Here is a 22386-nt window from a genome sequence, read left to right on the forward strand (position 1 = left end):
TAGCAAAGTGTCAGTACTGTGCCAGGAATGTCTGCGTTTAACAAGGCTTTGGGGCCTTCAGCACTTAGGTCTGTTTCAGCCTGTCAGTGCACCCATAGAAAACCTGAGTGAATATTTATGGGAGGCAGGGGTAAAGAAAGGAGGTATTAAAGCAGGGTTTTTCCTGTTGAGGGCTGTATTCCTTTGGGGGTAATCTGTCAGAGCTGCATGCCAGCTATGCAGTGGGCCGAAGCAGCGATGGAGTGGGCAGAGCCAGAAGTGCCGTCTTTCTCACTCTTCCTCACTGCCCAGTGGGCTGCCAGGAGAGGGATGGATCATTCTTGCCAGATGGCTGAACTTATCATTTGCAGAGGGCTTTTGCAATTAAGTAGACTGCCACTTAAAATTAGGCCTCAGCAGCAGGACACATGTGGCCTTAATGCCATAGGTTCTCCAGCCCTATGCTAAAGTGAAACCAAGCTAAACCAAGCTGGCTTATACCTAAACCAAGAAACTGTCAATTATTTTGACATATGATTATATAAGATCAGATTTTTGGAACAAACATCTTGATACCATGTACTTGTATAAATGCACATGTTTTAGCTCGCCTGTTTGTGAAACGTACACAAACACAGATAGGATGCACACAGAGTTTCCAAATTTTCCCTTCTCATTATGCTATAGCAAAAGCTGCTTCATTGGGTCTCCCAAATTTCTAGAGTGATTTCAAAGAGCTGGGGAGGGGTTTTCAGAAATCCTGGTGTTCTCGAAGAGGTTGTGTCTTACAGCTTTTAAAACTTAACACTTTTGACCTGTTTTCCATAGATTTTTTTAAATCCAGTGTTTAATCGTTTCAACCAGATTATCTTTTAAGTAATAGATTTTCATGCTGCCTTATTTGCATCCTAATGGCTATATTTCATGTATTTAGGTGCTTGACATGAGAAATGCAGAGAGTCAAGCTGCCCATGAAGATTCTCGGACAGTGAATGAACATGCCAATGCAATACCTCATAATGATCTTGCTCATCGTCCTGGACTGAACAGCGAATTGCCTCATACTGAACTTACTGGTCTTCCGGGTCAAGCTCCCTATACTCTCAATTTCAGCTTTGAAGAGTTGAACACTATTGGTTTAGAAGAAGCCCCTCCACGTCATAGTAACCTGAGTTGGCAGGTACTCTCTTCAAAATAATTTAATTCCATTCTCTCTCTTTTAACAATATTTTATGAAGTAAACACCTTCCTTCCCCACCCAAATCGATAGGCACAGTGATGGCATGAAGAGGGAAGGCTACCTTTTATATTAAGTGTCTTTTCTGAATTTGCAGCCATAGCCCTGTTTCACTTCCTGTTACTATTATTGCATTTATTAGTTACTTGCTATGTAAAGAGTGTTTAAGTGACCTACAAACACCAGATGCATACACAGAAATCCCTCATATGGAAGTGTTAATATATGAATAGGGGTGCGTGTGTGCAAGATCAGCTTTGTGCAACAAGCACCTTGTGTGTACTTGTGTAAGTCTGTGTGTAATATTTTTATAGTTGCCTCCTTCATTGAAGCAAATGGGGAAGCCTGTTTGTGCAGGCACTACAGAATGGGACAAAAATATGTTGCCTTATGAGTGTCAGTATGTTCCTGAATACCTGGGAGGAATCATAGACACTCTCTCCCTTCTATTCTAAGCATCAGATAAATAAGGTATTTGAAGTAGGAGATGCAGAAATTCAACTTGTCTATGAAAACGTTTATATAGTAAGTGAGTGTGGTGTTCACAAGATCTTGCTCAATATTCTGTGTCTAGGTAATAGTTGGTATGCCTAAAATACCAAATATTCCCACCATATGCAGAGCATGTGTTCTACCTTGAGTTCTTGGCCCTCTTTGGTTATAAAGGAGCCAAATGTTACACTCTTCTGTTCACAACTATATTCTTGGGTTGAATTGATTACTGCTAACCTCTGGAGACCTGAAGAAATTGTGTGAACAAAGCTTTAATCTATACTTAAATGAACTTCAAAGGTTTGTAGCTGTCTTTTCTATTTAAAGGATTGCTGTAAGCCTTGATAACTTTGTGTTAATGTGTTTTTCTTCTCTTTGTACAGTCACAAGCCCGCCGAACTCCAAGTCTTTCAAGTCTCAATTCTCAAGATTCTAGCATTGAAATTTCAAAGCTTACTGATAAGGTACAGGCAGAATATAGAGATGCATATAGAGAATATATTGCTCAAATGTCACAATTAGAAGGGGGTGCAAGTTCTAGCACTGTGAGTGGAAGATCTTCCCCTCATAGCTCAGCAGCCTTCTATATGGGCCAGAGCACATCCACAGGCTCCCTTCATTCCAGTATGGAGCAAGATAAGGGAAAGGATTCTGAACAAAAGCAAGATGATGGAAGAAAGTCCTTCTTGATTAAACGGAATGATGTTGTAGATTATAGTACTTCAGGTGTGTCTACTAATGATGCATCTCCATTGGATCCCATTACTGAAGAAGATGAAAAATCAGATCAGTCTGGCTCCAAGCTTCTCACAGGGAAGAAATCTTCTGAAAGAACCAGCATTTTCCAAGCTGCAGACCTAAAGCTGAAGGGTGTAGCTCTGCGCTATCAGAAACTACCAAGTGATGAGGATGAGTCTGGAACAGAAGAATCTGATAACACCCCCCTCCTCAAGGAAGGTAAAGATAGAAAAATAGAAGGGAAAATAGAGAAGCAGCCCAAATCTCCAGAACATGGATCTGAGCCTATTAGAACCCTGATAAAAGCAAAGGAGTACTTGACAGATGCTCTTCTAGACAAAAAAGATTCCTCTGACTCTGGGGTAAGATCCAATGAAAGTTCTCCAAACCACTCTCTCCATAATGATGGAGATGACTCTCAGCTTGAAAAAGCAAATCTCATTGAGTTGGAAGATGATGGCCGCAGTGGGAAAAGGGGAATTCCCCATAGCTTGAGTGGCCTTCAAGATCCAACCATGGCACGTATGTCAATTTGCTCAGAAGACAAGAAAAGCCCTTCAGATAGTAGCTTAATAGCAAGCAGTCCTGAAGAGAACTGGCCAGCATGCCAGAAAGTCTACAACTTAAACCGAACACCCAGCACAGTGACATTGAATAATAACAGTGCCAACCAATCAACCAACCGAGCTAATCAAAATTTTGAAGATACTGAAAGTATCAGAGAGCCTTCTCAAATCATTTTGCGCGCTGGATCAAGTTCTAATTCTGTTGCAGTTCAAAATGATAATATCAAAGGTGTGACCCACAAGCGTAGCCAGCGCTCAAGTTATGCCAGGCTTTCAAAAGATTCTTCTGAGCTCCTTACTGTTACTGGCTCTGATGCTGCAGGCTTTGGAGAAGAGAGAGAAAGTATTCTTTAAAAAGAGATCCAAGTTAAAATACAGTCTGCCTGAACATCTTTTCAACACACTGCCTCTTTTGTTGCTCCTGATTAGGCTTGTACATTTTTGTTAAATCTTCTCTTACCATGGCTTGGTTCCTTGTCCTTCACTTACCTGGTCCTTTCCATGGAAAATGAAGGGCAGCTAGATTTCAATGGTTGAGATTTAAGCATGTGCTTAAAATTAGCCAAAATATATGAGCATCCCCTTATCAAATAAAACTTAACTTATAGTATAAGTACACATTCCGTGGTCCACATGTTGAAAAGACATGTACTTTTATTCTTTGGATGATCTCAATGACAGAAATTAATAGCTTATATATATCATAAGGTTCAGTGCTTCCTATTTGTTTAGAAATCGTTTAATGAACGTAACATGTCAGGTGACGCAAAAGGGCCAGAATGTTACAAACCTGATATCTACAGAAACAACTACAGTAGGGCCCCACTCATACGGTGGGTTATGTTCCAGACCCCTGCTGTAAAGCGAAAACCGCTGTAAAGTGGAACTCATTGATTAGAATGATGCACAATGCCCAAAACCCACTGTAAAAGCGGAACAAGCGCCGTATGAGTGAAGCTTTAGTCTAATTGAGACGGCCGCATTAGCGAAGCATCTTAAAGCGAAGCGCCGTAAAGTGAGGCCCTTCTGTATTAATTTACATTTCTCAGTTCTATCTGTGACCCTTTAAAAATATTGATAGTTTAAGCACTGATGCAGAATTGTCAAAGTAGAACTCTTGTTTGGTGCTTTTAAGCAATGCTGTCTTTGGGAGTGCCATGTGTGTGACTATAGTTTTAATGGATTACTGCATGTTGAAAATGTTAGCTGTGGCTGAGATTTGGATGTAATTGATGGACAGCACAAACCTATACATGTCTACTCAGAAGTAAGCCCCATTAATTTCAATGAAACTTATTTCTTGGTAATTATGTACAGGACTGCAGCCTGAATTCTCTGTTTGTTATAGATGGCATTCATAGTAGTATTAAAGTAATTGAACAAAGTAGCTATGACATGGTGTTACATAAACCATTTTTCAGAGCAGTGTTCGGGCATAATCTTTTGAAGCTGTTATGAATATTTACGGTTTTCAAAAAGTATGGTCTTTGATTAATGTGTTTTTATCTGATTGTGGAAAGTTAAGAGAAATTGGAGGTTGTCATTATGTCAGTAGTAAGTAAAAAATTAACATTTTGGCATCGTGTAGCAAAACAATACAGAATTTTGTCATTTCTGTTTTTAGTACTGTGCCTGCTGTGTAATGTCAGCCACGTGTTCTACAAATGAAGTATGCATGTATTTGAATATGATTGGTGAATCGTGTGTATTCCACTAATACAGAGAGGTTAATAAAATAATAAGCATGATGCTCTTGTGTCACTTTTTTAAATTTATTTTTAATTTAGTTTAATTTACTTTTAAATGGTTGTGTGTCTTCAGATTAGAACCATTAAGACAACAGGTTTTTAAAAATATTTTTTAGCAGAATTATGGGAGAATTAATAAAGAAAAATTTAAGCCAACCTTAGAGAAGTATCTACATGAAGTATCTCCATTTATCTAATGTTAGATGGAACTGTAGGGCGCTCGGAGCTACAATTCTCTACCTTTTGCTCCCCTTGCTTTAGCTAATTGCCTGGTTAAAAATTGCTTAGTTCCTGTCAGCATAGGAATATGCAGTTCTTTGTTCAATGAGGTGTGCCATTTGTTTGAATGATGTTGCGAGATCTGTATAGCTAATGGCTGTGCTCAGAGGTTACAATAAACTATGATTTATCATGATGGAAATTAGCCTAGATTGCACACTCTCTACCTTCAGTACAGCCACAAGGAGGAGATTGGAGACTTTTGTTTCGAATTTAACTATAGTTGCATTTTTAAATCCTAATCTGTGGTTAATTTTAACTACAGTTTCTTTTTCATATGTGCTTCATGATACACATAGAGCTCCATAGTAGTTGCAGCCCCATTAGAAAAGGAAAAGCTCTTTCTTCCACACAACTGCAAGGAGTTCCAAAGCTTTCACTTCAGTTTTTGATCAACTACATCTTGCCATATTGTCTGAGACCAATAAAATGTGGTTAACTATGGTTTGTTTCAGCAAGCCAGTTTCACACCAACAATTTGAAGTTGGGTTATTTCAAACAAGCCAAAGAGCTTTTCCTTTTTTAATGGGGATGCAACTACTATGGAGCTCTATGCACATGTCAGAGACTTTCAATGATCTAGATCAGGGAGCACATATGGAGCACAATTTGATGACTTTAGTGAAATTTGTTTGCACATAAAAGGCACAATCCAACAAAGAGTTGGGCTTAATTTAAGTCTTTTTGTTTCAATAGATGGATTCTGTTCTAATTTGTAATGTGAGATATATAAAAGCTGCTGTGTTTTCAGAATGACTATATTTTGAGTTGAGTGCATTCTTAATGAAGTATTGTTGTTATTCACAGGGTGAAAGTTTTCAAAAATAGAGAGGTGATCGATATTCCCATAATGAGAATGGGGAAAACTGAGAAAGATAATGACTGAAGAGAGAGATTCTAAAAGCACAGGAGAAAGGAAGCTAGGTCTGAGTTAGCACATTATGGATATTTAAGACTGCAGTTTTACCAATATATACTAAATGAATAATATAATATATACAATATTATTTTATAAAAGATTAAAACATGCCATTTCCTATTCCTTTGATATTGCCTTTTTGCAATTTGAATCACTGCTAGTGTTACATTGCCCAAACCTTCTGTTCACAGAATAATACCTCCTATATGAAAGATTTTAGCCCTAAGCCCAAACTTTATTTTTTTTCTTTTATGAAAGTCCATAAAATCAAGATGGATATCAGGCCAGATTAGCATATGTGCCTGCCCAAAATACTGTGCCATCTTGTATCATTGACAGAAATTAATTATATGCAGAAAGGAGCTAAAAATCTTTACGTGAGAACTTAGTAGTGTTATTAGGGATCAGAAACTGTAAGCCTCACTGCCAAATCTTGGCCTCCTGAGGAGTACCAACTGTTTCCCCCTCCACCCCCAAACTAACAAGGCTGAAGCTAGAGAAGAATATGGAGGGGTGGGGCTGTGACAACTTGATGGGCCATGGCTGTCTACTTTGATGATGGAGGAGGTCTGTTCCCCTGAATCCCTTTCTCAAAGTGGCCTTCCTACAAAACTAGTTGCTGACGGGATGTACACCGTAATTGGTGTATAGATGTTTGGGCTCTCCTAGAATATTTATATTTTATTGTGCCCTTCCTCCATAGAAGAACCGGAAATCCTTTGTAGCCCTCCCCCAGTGTTATCTGTACAACAATCCTGTGAGGTAGGTTAGACTGGGACATAGTTACTGGCCCATGGTCATCTCCAGGGGTTTGTGCCTGAATGGGGATTTGATCCTGGATCTCCACAGTCCCAGTCAGGTAGTTTAACCACTACACTACATGGCTCTCTTTAGTAATACCGCTAGCTTTGTCTGTTAAGTAGTCCTGGGCTAGGAAAGAATCTGTCTAGGATAGAATACTGTTTAGTAATTAAATATAAGATACCCCTTTCCCTCCACAAGGACTTGTATGTATTTCTTTGCTTTTTCTATTCAACTTCCACTCCAATGCTTTTCCTAAACCCGTACCACTGCCGCCATTTAATATCACTTATACCCTTTGAAACTTTAACTTGTCTATAACCCTGGTAACTGGGGGATATAGGTGTGATACAAAGCAGAGGTAGTTACTATATTTAACAAAGATATTAATGCTTGCTGCTTATAAGAGTATGTAATGCACAAGCTTATGTGGTTACTTTAATATACTTCTTTCTCTTTAAATGAGTATTCACTTTGCTAAATTGTTACTGTCACTTTAAATACCAACAGCTTATTTTTTATCACTATACCTAAACCAAGACAGCTGAGAAAGCAGTTAGTTACCTTATTAAAACTCTTCTGCTAGATTTCCTTTGTGTTTACTCCACTCCAGTTAAGCCTCGCCAACACTATAAACTGAGGGCTTTTGTTGAAGCCTCTGTGTCAACCTCTACTGACCTATTGAAGCACAGGTCTGGTTTTGCTGCCCTGTCCTGGAATCTTCATCTGGCCTGTCTACCAGATGCCAGAGTCCAGCATTCCAAACCGCCTCACTTCTTCCCCCTCAGCACTATATACAGGTTCTCCCCTCGTCTCTTCAGCCGAAGCCAAATCTTCAGCCACCAAGCCACTCTTCCTTCCTTTCAGGTCTTCTTTCTCCTTGCTCAAGTCTCTTCCTTTACTCCCTCCTCCTTCTGGCTGCCCACCGCAAACACCAAGCACCAACCAAAACAGACTGGCTCTGACTAACACCCAGCTATATATTCACTTCTGGCCCTTTAGCCCAGCTCCAGCCAATCACATTGTCTAATTGAAAATTCTAAACTGTACCCACCAATTGAAATATGCATACCTTCTATTCTTTTTTTGCATATTGAGAATTCTCATCTCCAACCCCTCCTCTTAAACCAACTTGCACCTGACAGAAGACGCTTCCACCATCAAACACAATGCAATGTACGTTGCAAAACAAATGACAGAATACATTATACAATACCTACTAAAACACAGTTTAAATGAACAGGATTTCTTCACAGCTCCATCAAGACATTCAGCTATATGCATTAGGGTACAAACATTAGCAGTTATGGGCCACCATATGCCCCAACCATTGTGCGTTCAGCGCAAAAGGCCTGAAGAGAGATCCTGAGTTCATTCAGCTGAACACACAAAGGTCAGAAGTGAAGGGAGCAAGGCAGGTGCATGCAGGGATATGAGGAGTGGGGGCAGTGTGTGTAGTGCTGTACCCTCCTACGCAGGAGATGTACCTCATTGCATTTAGCTGGATGCCTTAACAGGCTTATGGTTACATTTTATCAAATGGCTGGCTGGCTGCACAAAGAGTGAAATTCTACTGGGGCCAGAATCTAAAGAACAGTGGAACTAGGTGCGGGAGAGCCCCAAGAGAGTTTGTTAGACTTGTTTTTCTCTAGCACCAGTCCCATCTCATCCCACATGAGGAACCTTCAAAAGGGGTTGTGATGTGGCATGGATGGAAAGGGGGACTTGGATGGTGTTGGTTTTTTCAAAGTACATTTTAAATCCCACTGAGCTAGTATAAGCCCCTTGCATAAACTCTTCAGATCCTCGCTCAGAAATCTGGAAGAGTTATTCTCCTTTATATTGACTTTTATATCTAATAGAATTCATCTTGAAATGTTTAGGAGGCAAGGTGGATTGGGGGAAAAAAGATAGCAAAGGCAGTGGTATATTGCCCTTTTCCAGATTTTAATGCCAAGTCTTCATTGGTTTGCATCCTAAGTAGGTGGCCATGAACAGAAGAGCTTCTTCCATTCATGGATGGCCCTGAGAACTGGCAGAAGATCCTAGTAGCAGAAGAAGGGAGGCAATTTCTGCCAGCTGCTCTGCACTACCAGCTCATTATATTCTGGGGAGTCCACCAAACTTCCCGAGAAGATTTGGGGACGAGGGCGCAAGAACCTGCAGGAGGAAGAGAGAATAAGTGAAAATCATCTGTCCTTCCCTTCCCAAAGGAGTGTTTCATGAGCAGAACTTGCCTCAGCAATACTACCTGTGAGAAGGATCTTGGAATTGTTATTGATCACAAGCTAAATATGAGCCAATAGTGCAATGTGGTTGCAAAAAAGGCTAGTGCTATTTTAGGCTACATTAACAAATGTATGGTTTCCAAATCATGTGAAGTACTAGTTCCTCTCTATTCAGCACTGGTTAAGTCTCATCTTAAGTACATCCAGTTCTGGACACCACACTTTAAGAAGGATGCAGACAAACTGGAACGGGATGGCAACAAGGATGATCAGGGGACTGGAAACAAAGCCCTATGAGGAGAGATTGAAAGAACTGGGCATGTTTAGCCTTGAGAAAAGACTGGGGGGAGATACGATAGCACTGTTCAAGTACTTGAAAGAGTACTTTCACACAGAGGAGGGCCAGGATCTCTTCTCAGTCAGGACACGGAATCAAGTTAAAAGAAGCCAGATTTTGGCTAAACATCAGGAAAAGCTTCCTTACTGTTAGAGCAGTATGGCAATGGAACCAATTACTTAGGGAGTTGGTGGTCTCTCCTACAGTGGAGGCTTTCAAGAGGCAGCTGAACAATCATCTGTTGGGCATGCTTTAAGCTGGATTCCTGCATTGAGCAGGGGGTTGGACTCGATGGCCTTATGGGCCCCTTCCAACTCTTACTAGTCTTATAATTCTATGATTCTAACTCCACTCGGGTTGCTGCTGCCAGCAGAAGCCTAGTTAGTATCTAAGCCATTTTTTTATGATGACGATTATTCATTTCATTTATCACTTGCTTTGTACAATTAAAAAAAGTCTGAAAGTGGCTTGATTAGGTTCATGTACTTTGCTCCAAGAACTGGAGTCCCTGAAAGCAGAATGTGGATTCAAATCTGAGTTATATGGAGTTGAGCATCCCCAAGAAAATGTTGTAAATAATTTTTCTAGCACTTTTAGGGCCAGTTCAACAGAACAGAAAATGATCGTTTTCTACTATGTGAACAAATCTTGGGCTCAAATGCTCCCCTCTTTCTGGCATGTACCATAAAAGTATCAGCATCAGTTTTTAAACAAACCATAGTTCCCTATTGTGGAACTGTGATTTCTTTTAATTGGTTAGGGTTTAAACAAACTACAGCTGCTCAAGTTTAGATGTAACAGAGAACTGTGGTTTTAAAAAGTAAAAGAGGATGCTTCAAATTTCCTCCTCTAGCACAAAATAAACTGGAGAATGTGCAGGCCCTAGGATTTCTGTGTTTCATTTGTGTAATGGACAAACATGCTTTCCTAATGTGTGTAAATACTATTACAATGAATCAAGCAAAATCCACCCAATTGGGCAGGAAAAATTAGATCTTACATTGGTGAATTTAATTGATACACACCCTGTTAAATTCAATTGGGTGGATTCTGCTAGACTTCCCATTTTGCCTTCCACATTTGCAACATTCCTTTACCTTAGAGGTTTGTCATTTAGAGTAGATGGAGACTTGCTTAGAATTTTCAAATGTGAGACTTCTGAAGATTTTAGGGACTAACGTGCACTGTTCAAATGTTTGAAATATGAGTGCTTCAAGCTCCTTTGTGTGTTATGCTCATTGTTTCTGAGGCAGTATGTGCATATTATAGATAGAAGGCTTCGGCACAAGAAAATATAAACAGACTCACTGAAGGTCTATACTACAAATCTCTTGAAACCATGTCCACATTTGTCATTGCCTTAATCCTAGCCAGATGCCTTGGGCTGGATCCAGAGAAAAGTGTGTGGAAGGGGGCTGCTGGAAGCTGATTTCCCATCCCCCTAAAAAACCTTTTGTGAGGGTCAGGGAGAAGGAGGAATCCCTGAAAATTGGCCAGAGGCAACTGCCACAGAATCTCATAACAGTTGTTCCCATCCATTCTCAGGGATTCCCTCATAGCCTGTCCACCACATTCAACAGGATCTGCCAACCCTCTGGAAACACTTTTTTGTGGAGCTGCCAGGGGAAGTCAGCATCTGGCAGACCCCTTCAGCACACTTTTCTTAGTTTCCACCTCCTATGTAATAAAACAGTGTCAGTAATATCACACAAACTGTACTATTTTTGTCAATCAAACCTTGGGTATGATCAAAATCTCAAGTACAGGTGAAATATATGGAACAATTATGTGACTCTTATATATTAATCATGGACAGCATCCTCTTCAGAATTGTAGGAAGAAACAAATCCCAATATCAGCTAGCCATGCAGAAGCTCCATTTGTCCCAGAGGTTTCTTATTTATTTAGAAGAAGCCCAGGGCAGCAAACAAAACACTAAAAACACTCTAAAATATATTAAAACAGCTTTAAAAACATTTTTAAAAAAGCTTTAAAAACATTTTGAAAAGCAATTCCTACACAGATACAGACTGGGATGAAGTCCTCTGTTGTTGAAAGAGGAAGGTCTTCAGTAGGTGCCTAAAAGATAAAGGAGATGGTGCTTGTCTAATATTTAAGGGGAGGGGATTCCAAAGGATAGGTTCCACAGCACTAAAGGTTCGCTTCCTATGTTGTGTGGAATGGATCTCCTCATAAGATGGTAACTGCAGGAGGCCCTCGCCTTCAGAGCTCAGTGATCAACTGACTATATAAGGAGTAAGACCATCTTTCAGGTATCCTTGTCCCAGCAGTGTAGTGGCAAATTCAGAAGTGCAGGGTCCCTCCATGATATACCATGCCCCCTCAGAGCTACGCCCCCTTTTCCACTTTCCCTCATCTCCCTTGTTCTCCCTGTCATCTTGCAAGTTCACACTCCCCTACAACAGCCGTCCCTAGGAACCAATCAGCATGAAAGGGGAGGCTGCATGTTAGCTACTGAGATGAGTCTTCTCAGTGGTTGACTCACCTTTCACTCTGCTTGGCTCCAATCACCATGAAAAGACAAGGACTCTTCTTAGTGACTCGCTCCCTTTTCATGCTGATTTGCTAACACATAGGGAACTGGCTGGGACCCTGCTCCAAACACTCTCTGTGACTCTGGATGACTACACCTGTGCTGATCCCAAGCTGTATAGGGCTTTGTATGGCAACTCACTCTGGGGTTAAATCTTTCCAGGCTGACTCCTATCCGTTGCTTTGCTCACTGCCTCAGCCAGCAAGGATGAAGTCTCAAGATTTTCCTACTCCAACTGCTTCTTCTAACTGCGAAAAGGAATCAAGTCTTTTGACATTGGAGCACCACTGTTCGTTCAGCTGTGTGTGTGTAGATGTATGTACTCACATGCTTGGGGATGGCAAGATTTGTCTTCAGTGGGACCCCTCAGAAGAATGTTATAGGCAATAGATTTTCCCATATCCAATCTGAAAGTACCCATCTGCCTAAGTTGAGTACAGAGTGATAGAGAATGGGTTTCCTGTACATAGCACCTGAGACCAATCTCTTCCCAAGCAGCTTAGGAGAAAAATTCTGGTGGTTCTTTCCCATCTTATACATGGGCATTGCTGTGTGCACGGGGAGTGAGAAAGAGGCCAGATCCATGGACATGGGAAATCATCTTGCTGATGATAATGCAAGAGTGTCATGAGGCTTACGGCTTACCTCTTTAAAATGTCTGAGACAAGAAAAGAATCAGTCTTTGTCACGTTCTGGGAGTGGGGGTGGAGTGCACACAGGCTGGGAGCCTCTGGTTGCAGTACTCTGGCAACAGGCTTCCACTGGTCAAAGACTCGAAGGTTGGTATTGGCTTCATCTTTGAGAAATATTTGGAAACTACAGCCCTTTCTAAGAGCCAGAGCCCAAATGTTTTTCAAGATATGCTCATCACCTTTCATCCCCTTTAATGTCTGGAGGGTCACTAAAAGATGTCCTACGTTTATTACACACCCTCTTTGTTGGGGTTATAGATGGTCCAGAGAATTGTCATCTAGCCCTCAACTTTCCAAAGCTATGTTGGAGTTTCTGTCCTGATAGATAAATAGGCCAGGAAAATTTTCCTTAGTGCTAGTCTAGCACGTTAATCACTAAATTGCATCTCTTCTCTCCTCTCCCCCTTCCTCAATGCTAGGACCAGTAGTTTTCAAAATGTCTTGTTCCACCATTCAGACATCAATCCCTTCATTCATCAGTATCTTCATTCATAGGACAGTGATTTCCATGGGACAAGGCTTTAGGAATCATGATTGTCTTGGGAAAATGCTGCCCCTAAAAGATGTCCTCATTCTCCTGCTTTGAGGCAATCCACTTCATCTTGTATGATAGGACTGAGCTTGTTTTTTCTTCCTGATAGTCTTTCCAGACTATTGGTTAACATAATAGAAATTGTGCAGTTCAATGATCCAAATATCTTTCCCCAAGGAAACCCTTCTGTTTCGGGGATATTGCATTTTTCTGGTATTTTGTCACTGGGAAGATGCAGTCTTCCCCCCCCCCCCCCCGAAGCTAATTTATAGAGCATTTGGATTACAGGCAGCTGAAAAATACTGGGAATATTGCCACCTCAGGGATTGCTGTGGATCCAGTATTTTGTCTCTGTGTATCTAAGCACATGAAAAAATTGCAAGAAAGCCTTTGATTATTTTTTTTTAAAAAAACCTAGTATTTTAATGATCAGCTCTGGTAACCTAATTTCTTTGGGTATTTTGGGGACTTCCAAGGAACTATTTTGTTGGTAGCTTGGTTCCCAATCCAAGTGTCAATATCTGCAACTTTCTTAGCATCTGAAATCCTATGAAAATATACTCCTATGCCATACATATAGTATTTGTTTACAGTTACAGGTATACTTTCTCCCAAGTTTTCATAAAGTACCTTTTTCTAGGTAGTATGTGGCTTGGCTTGTTTAAGAATCTCTCCTGGGATCACTCTAATGTCTCAATTAGGCAAGTAGATGACCTTGCTTTTGAGACAGGGATTAGGCAATATGGCCTTAGGGTTACCTACAATGTTGATTCTATGTTTAAGTATTACCATTTAAATACTAAATATATTACTAAGAAAAATTACGTCTGAGCAGTGTTCTTCAGTCTTAATAAAATCTTCAGTATTTGTAATGTTTTGAGTAGAACAGGCAGAGATAATACATATACCTCCTTCATCTCATCAGGCCCGCTATCTGCTTCTAGGTATTGGAAATGATCCACAAAAAAACCCCTCCACACAATCCCATCAAAAAGAGCTTTGATTGGGAAGCCCTTGTGCACAATCAAGGGGATTGTAAGGATACCTTTGGACACAGCATGCTCTCTCTCTTTCAAGGCTCTTAAGTATAGATAGATGCTTGTGCACGCACACACTATCGATTGCCTTTTCATTCAGGATGCTCGAGGCAGCTAAGAACAAACAGTATAAACCATATCCAATGTAAATAAATCAGCCATCAAAGCAGGGGAACAAAAGTCTTCATACAGTAGGGAAAACAAGAAAAAGATGCAAATAATAATTACTTTTATAACAAAACCATCCAGGATAGTTCCAGAATGGTGCCCTCCTGGTGTCCCAACAAAATACAGTTCTGATGTTGGTGGGACATGGGGTCAGCTTAATTTAGCACCCTTTTAAATTTCTTTTGCTCTACCAGACTGAACAACTGTCTCAACTTTTCCAAGTTACCAGTACTTTGAGTACTTGGTTTTGATATTTGCTCATTGTTATACTTCCTAAAAAGCTGAGATTTCTATGTTGAAAAATGTTTTTCACATACTAATTCTGATAGTATTTCTGTCAGAAAATTCCTAACAAAATTTGGTTTTTTTAGAATTGGCGTAGAATAAGACATCTGTATATTGATGTATGGTGTATAGGTAAAATGTGTGTGTGTGTGTGTGTTGTAGCGCTATAATTTTAAGAGTTTGTCCTGGTTTAAAATAAAATAATGTAATAATGATGATTCTAGGAGTTTTAAGTTTGAGGATAGGTACCTCAGAACTTACAAGATGTAGCTTTTTCCATTCCTCAGCAGAATCTCTCCACTTATAGTAGATGCATTCCATGGACAATTCCTGTTTCATACCTGCCACTTCTCTCTTGTGCAAATGTAGCTCCATGCATCATATGGAACCTTGTGTTATCCAGTGTGGGATTGTTAGCTGCAAAAAGAAGGGGGCATATTGGGGGACAATGTGCTTGCAAAGGCAGCAGAAATAGGTTTGTAGATTGGGACACACCTCCTTTGAAAGAGCCATGACAATCGTTGACCTGAATAACCATTATCCTAATGGCCTAATCCATTGGATGGCAAATATTCCCATGAGTGTGGGTAGGCAGAGCGAGGGTTTACAGCTAGTGTAGAACACACAAGAGGATTGTGATGGCACACACTACAGCACAATCCTCATTTCAAGCATATACCTCACTCATGCAGCTGCTCTTGGATGGCAGGTTGAAAGCTTTGACTTGTGCAGAGAGAGTAGGATCGTATAACAGTGTGCTAGAACCTCTGCTGCTTTCCTTTCATGGTACAGGATCAATACAAGGTCCTGATTTCCAGACAGCCTAGGACCTGCGTAACAAAGACACCTTTCCCATCCCTTTGTCCCAGTACATGCAGTCTTTAAATGTTTGGACAGCAGCCTCCTAATTACGCGAGATAGGACTGCAAGGGCATGTAAAGGAAGTGTTCTTGGAGGTTGCCCTGCACCTGTGAAATTCATTTCCCTTGGAAACCTGCTGAAGTTTGGGTATCTCTTCACTGTTAGAGTGAGACAGTCACGTTTTTCTTCTTCAGTACTTAGGGTATTAAACACGATTCTGTTAGATTTAGAGTTTCCTGGAATTTAGGTTTTAAAAACTAAAATGATATACAGCAATACGTCAGTTATCAAAGTAGAATTCCTGGACATTACTACTTTAACAGAAACTTTGGTACCAGAGGTAGGAATAACATGGAAAGAATAGGGATAGGTTCCTACAACCCTCATAGTTGGTGGGGGCATCTTCAGTAGGGCCTTTAAAGGGTGCTTACCTGGCACCCACCTGATCCCCATCCCCCCCCCTGAATTGTACTGGATCCTTCCCTCCCCAGCCATGGGAGAAAGCAAGAGATTTATTTAATGCACAGCAAACACAAGGGCTTGTCAGTTTCATCCTAGCAAAGCCAAGCCACAGGTGTATCAGTTTATTAATAGCAAAGCAAAGACAGAGGCTCTTCAGTTTCACCTGAAAGCAAAGGCACAGGTTTGAAAGTTTAACTATAGCAAAATAAAGCAAATCAGTTTCACCTTTAAAAAAAAGTCTTCGTTAAGAGGAGCTTCATTCCCGGAGGATTCATTAACAGGTATTAACAGTAGTCGCTATGCTTCCTATCCTACTGTTCTGTCCTTTGTGGTCCATCTTCTGCTTGTCCTGGGAGAAAGTTGCCTACATGCTATAGCACAGCCTTTCCCAACCAGTGTGCCTCCAGATGTTGGACCACAATTCCCATCTTTCCTGACCATTGGCAATGCTGGCTGAGGCTGATGGGAATTGTGGTCCAACAACATCTGGAGGCACACTGGTTGGGAAAGGCTGCTATAGCAGGTCAGAGATGAGAGAGGTGGAGGAGACAGCAGCTGTATCCTCTCTTGTGGCAACTTTCAGTAATGTCTGCCTGCTCTGCAATGGAAATCCGGATTCAGTTTCTCCTCCGGCCCCCTGCGTGCTCCCAAATTCTGGTCTTGGGGGGCAACGTGACAGTCTTCAGGAGGGAGGAGAGAAGGAGAAGCTCTGTTGGTTAAGCGGATGTCCACTTGTACTACACTGCATCTCGCCCTTGGTGTCTTGGAGCTTTTAAAAGGAAAAGGTCCTCTCTTAAGGGACAGCCTTAGCATCTCCTAGCATTCCAAATTAGTCAAAACTTTAGCCAAGTTACACACAAGACCTCTGATATTGCACTTGTGTTCAAGTCCTATAAAGCCCTTAACGGCACTGGACCGCAATATCTGATGGAACGCCTCTCCCACTATGTTCCTACCCGTTCACTCCGCTCGATGTCTAAGGCCCTTCTCCGGGTCCCAACCCATAGAGGCCCGGAGAACAGTAACAAGATCTAGGGCCTTTTCAGTGGTGGCCCCCGAATTATGGAATGCCCTCCCAGATGAGATACGCCTGGCGCCTTCTCTGTCATCTTTTCGGCGCCAGGTAAAAACCCACCTCTTCACCCAGGCATTTTAAAGTATTTAAGCTTTTAATCTTATTTTTTTAGTTTTCTTTCACTTTGTTTATATAATGTTTATATTGTCTGCGCAATACACACTTGCTGTATTTTAAATATTGTGGTTTTATCATGTTGTACACCGCCCTGGGAGCTGCTAGCTATAGGGCGGTTTAGAAATGCAACTAAATAAATAAATAAATAAGTCTATATGAATCCATTTGCTTTCAGGTAAGGGTGGCAAATAAGTCACCATAAACATTTGATTATGTCTCCAATCCTTTTAATGAGTGTCTAGACCAGCCTTTTGCAACCTTTGGGTCACCAGACTACAATCCTCACCATTCCTGACCATTGGCCATGCTGGCTGGGGCTGATGGAAGTTGTAGTTTAGCAACATCTGGGGTCCCAAAGGTTGGGACAGGTTGGTGTATGAGATTTTCAGTATAGTTGATGAACATATTATGGCATTTTAAATTATTATAATTTAATATAAGGCACACAGTCTACACTAGGTAAAAGGATGGCTCAGAATTTTTAGTTTTGACCTAACAATTGGCTCCCCTGGATATAGAATCTACAGATGGGCAGGGTCCATCACAGCACTGTTTGTGCTGTAGATGTCAGAGGTTATAGAGTGCAATAAATTGGAAATATTCCGATGAACAAGTTCAGTCACAGAATCACCATGGGTGAAAATATCAGAACAAAAAATGTAGCACAAGGATATGCTGCTGTGTGTGTATAAGCATGCATGTATATACTCACCAACTGAAGCTCTGATAACAGAGGACTTCCATTATTTGCACAATGACTTAGTAAATGTACATCTAAGTCATGATGAACAGTAATTGATAAACATGAATCTGGGAAAGTATAGATCCCTTGACAGATTTTATTTATTAATTACAAGATTTCCTATCCTGTCTAAAATTTTTTATCAATCCTGATATCCGAAGTGGTGTGCAACATGAAGCAGCATTTAACAATGCAAAATTAAGCTAAGAAAAAAAAACTCGTAAAATAAATGCCACAGCTAATAGACTGATAATGCAACCTCATTGCCAGCCTAAAGGGTTCTCTGAATAGCTAGGTTTGAGCCAGGTGGGCTTTTATGGGGAGAGCATTCCAGAGTAGTGGCTGAAGAAGCCATGAGTATCTACCAGATTTCAGACAGCAGAGGATCTATGAGCATGGCTTCTGATACTGAAGTGTACTCATAAGTACATATGAAAAGAGTCATTAATGCCAGCATTGTTAAATGCAGAACAAGTCAAGATGCATCATGTGACTTCTACAAAGGGAGGTCCTCCTGCCTTATCAACCTTTTAGAATTCTTTGAGTGTGTCAGCAAGCATATTGATAGGGTAATTCATAAACAATTGGGCTTTTGACACCCAAGGATCCTGAATAAACTTGGCAGTCACAGGATATGAATCATCTTATGGAGCAGCAGCTGTAGCTGGGCCATTTTCACAATAATGGAGCTGTATTAGGACCATTTGTAATTAACATTCAGAAATTATCTGAAGCCAGTGCAGAATAGTGAGAGTGCCAAGTTTTCAGATGGCATCCAATTACTCAGTATAGTGAAATCCAAAGCAAACTGAAGAGCTCTAGAAAGGTCTCTATGGGCAGCAAAATGGGAAAAGGCAAAAACAGTATCTCAGTGTAGTTGCTGTCAGCTGATTAGGGTCTCAATGGCTGTGATTCCCCAGGAAAGACATCTTGGGGTCATAACAGATGGCTCACTGAAAACATGAATTCAGTATAAAACGAAAGGGGACAACTAAGGGCTGAGAACTGCTAGGAAGGGAATAAGAAAAAATAAAGTGACCAGTAGTTTAACGTCTTTGTATAAATCTATAGTGCAGCCCTATTTGGAAAACTGTGGACAGTACTGGACACAGAACTGGAAAAGATTCAGAAAAGAGCAACTAAGAGCCAGTGTAGCAGTTAGGGTATCTAACTAGTATTGAAGAACTCCAGGTTCAACTTTTCACTTGGATATGAAGTTCACTGAGTAACCTTGGGCCAGCTGCTGTTTCACAGGGTTGAAAGGATAAACCAAGCGGAGGGGGTGGGCCTTGAGTTCCATGGAGGTGTGATATGAATGTAAGGGAAAAGTGTGGTATGAATGTAAGAAATAAATAACTAAATGAGCAGGGATTTGGAACACTCCCTCGGGCAGGGGCGTCACTACTGGGGTGCAGAGGGTGTGGACTGCACCCGGGTGACACCCTGAGGGGGGTGACACCCAGAGCCGCCCCGCCCCGCGCCGTTGGCCGGCAAAGGAGCCGAGAAGCGCTCCGGGTCGGCACAGCCAACTCCTCCTTGGAGGCGGGCGGGCGAGACCGACAGCAGGCGCCCGCTCGCTGGCGGTGAAGCCGGGACAGGCCTTCCACCACCAGCCTGGAGCATGTGGTGAGAACGTGGGCATGTGCACGTGCAAGACAGCCATCCCCGCCCATGCACCTGGGAGGGCATGTGCCGAAGGTCCGCACCCCCCCGCACTCCCGATAGTGACGCTCCTGCCCTCGGGATGGCGGAAGGCTGAAGCGTTTGGGATTCTTTAGGAAAAAAGATGACATAGAGGACATAATAGAGGTTTATAAGATTATGAAGAAAAGTGTGGGATTTTGGTCTCTTTAATACTTTGTATGGGCAGTAGGTTCAGAATAGACATATTTCACAAAGCGCACCCCTATGTTATGGCAGGAGTGGAGAACCTCAGGCCCAGGGAATGAAATGTGCCCCTGCTCCAGACCTCTCAGTTTGGCCCTCAGGACTCTCCGTAGGCCGCACACCTTCCTCAGGCCACCGTACTCCTTGGCTCTGCTCTGTGCCTTTGGGCACTTTTGCTTGGTTGAAATGTGTCACTGAACAATAAGTGCTTGTTGCTTGCCAGGAGTGTATATGTTTGCGCAAAAACCTCAGACTTTGTTGTGGCTGGAATGTAGTCTACACAGGTGAGAGTTACATCTATTGCTCTGTGCATTCCGCCCCACTCACCACTGGCATGTTTCCCCTAGAAGGTTTCCCACAAAGGAATGTGGCCCTTGGGCCGAGAGAAGCTCCTCACCCCTGATTTATGGAATTCACACAGGATGTGGTGATTGGCTGCTAGTATAGTTTTTTTGTTTTTTTTAAAGGACTAGGCAATTTCATGGAAGGCTAAGTCTGTCTGCTGGCTATGAAATAGAACCTTTGGGTGGAATCCAGTTGCTGTCTTTGTGTTCATGGAACAGCTTTTGATCCTGTGGAGGTCTCTGCTGAGGAGGAGGAGAAGCCATTTTGGTAGATCGTCTGCTCTTCCCTGCACCCTCAGCACAGCCTGGAAATCAATGGGGAGACCCACTGCAACAGGGTCAAAGGTGACATGGGGGATTACAGGGGAAAGGGGGAATCAGCCTCCCTTTCTCTTCCATGAGCAGATCTCTGCTTCTTTGAGCATAATGGCACCAACTGGATTCCACTGTTATGTTCAAAGGCAGTATTCTATACACTAACAGAGCATTCATCCTCTGACAATCCTTCTGTAGGAAAAAAAAGGGGGGATCCCAGAGTTTACAGGAGGACAAAAAAACCCTTTAGGAAAAATACACAGCCCAATGAGGACTGAGCATGCTCAGTGGCCACAGAAAGCTGAGTGTTGGGTGAGAAAGGAATGTTCTGGAAGATGGCATGGTTGGCTGCAGCCCTGTACACTATCACTGTACACTCACATTTTGCTTGAGTCTTTGAATGCCAAATGCTTGGAACTTAGTGGGGTCAAGATGTTGCCTTCATGCTTTGTTCCTTCCTGGAGGCACTCAGCTGGCCGCTGGATTGTATTAATTATTACAGTTATTTTTATAGCACCCAACACTTTCTAGGTGTTGTTCAGAGTTTAAAAAGCAAAAGACAGTCCCTGTCCACAGGCTCACAAACTTGATTGACGTGATATAAAGGAAAAGGAAATGAATTGGGTGAGAAGAACATGAGCAAATTCAGGTACAAATTCTTAAGTTATAAAAAGTTGCATAGTAGTTGTTCTGCTGGCTGGAATGACTACTGCTGGAAATGGATTCTGGGAGAAAATTTATATTAAATCTTGAACAGACAGTTGTTTGTGTCCCTGAAGTCCAGGAGGAGGTGAGACCTGTTCTGAACATGGTGTTGCACTTTCCTGGAACAGACAGGTTCATAGCAAAGGGATACTCCTGGATCCAACACTATCACTGGTGGTTCAGGTAGCTTCTGTGGCTGGGAGTGCCTGTTTCTAGCTATACCTGGTTTGCCAGGTACAGCACTTCTTGGGCAGAGATGGCTTGGCCACTGTACTTCCTGCTCTGGTAACCTCCAGACTGGACTATTGCAATGTGTTCTACATGGACTTTCCCTTGAAGATTACTCAGAAGCTTCGACTGATCCAAACTGCAGTGGCCAGGTTACTGGATGGGTTTTTATTTAGAGCTCATATAACCACTGTTTTAAAACAGCTGCACTGGCTGCCATTTTGTTTCCAGACCCAAATCAAGGTGCTCACACTGGTTTTTAAAGTCCTTAACAACTTAGGGACCAAATAGCTGAAAGATTGCCTCCATGCCTACAGAGCCTCTTGGGTGTTAGGATTGGCAGCCCCCCCCCAGATAGTTCTGCCACCATAGTGGTCCAGGAGAGGGTTCTCTGTGGCAGCCCCTAAATTGTGGAATTCCTTCTCCACATCGGTCCATCTAGCATCTTCATTGCAGAGCTTTCACTGTATGCTGAAGGTGTCCCTCTTTACCCTGGCCTTTGACAGTTAAGGTATTGTAGGACCCATCTCTGCTCTTTTGGTCTGTCTGTCCGTCCATCCATCCATCCCTCGCTCCCTCCCTCCCTCCCTTTTTCCCAAAGGAAGAACTATAAAAATGTTTTTATAATGCTATATAAAGTGTTTTACTACTTTTATTTGTTTTGAATGGTATGATTGTATTGCTGCAACCCGCCTGTCCATGGGGGCTGGTAAGAAAACGTATAAATAATAAACAACAGGAGTCAATGACAGCTGGGCCCATTCAGACTGGTGGAGCGGGTCTCACTCTCAATGTCTAATCTCTCTCTCGGCTGTAGCTAGGTAGAATAGCAGCAAGGCTACTGACATGTTGTGGAGAGACTTGTGATTAATGGAGAACTTGCATTAGAATATTCTGTGTGTCTTGTTCTATAGAATGCAGTGGGTGCCCCATACCTCTTGTTTCTATGGAATCCCAGTACTCTTTACAAGGAAGATCTCTGCCCCTTTTTGACATGAAAGGTTTTTATTTGGCAACCAAATTAAGTTACAGAGTCATAAACCAGATTTTTGAGAAAA

General features: G+C 41.8%; 1 protein-coding gene across 7 annotated transcripts in view; it reads left to right on the forward strand.

The window, feature by feature from the left end:
* Positions 1 to 4755, forward strand: part of KIDINS220 (kinase D interacting substrate 220) — a 98300-nt gene extending 93545 nt beyond the window's left edge. For all 7 annotated transcript variants that reach the window (XM_061622825.1, XM_061622822.1, XM_061622824.1 and 4 more), the window contains 2 exons: positions 914 to 1159; positions 2092 to 4755. In XM_061622825.1, coding sequence (XP_061478809.1) covers positions 914 to 1159; positions 2092 to 3366 — 1521 coding nt within the window. In that variant the 3' untranslated portion in view covers positions 3367 to 4755. The remainder of the gene's footprint in view (positions 1 to 913; positions 1160 to 2091) is intronic.
* The last annotated feature ends 17631 nt before the right edge of the window (positions 4756 to 22386 follow it).

The sequence above is a fragment of the Rhineura floridana genome, chromosome 4, assembly GCF_030035675.1.
Source record: "Rhineura floridana isolate rRhiFlo1 chromosome 4, rRhiFlo1.hap2, whole genome shotgun sequence".
NCBI lineage: Eukaryota > Metazoa > Chordata > Lepidosauria > Squamata > Rhineuridae > Rhineura > Rhineura floridana.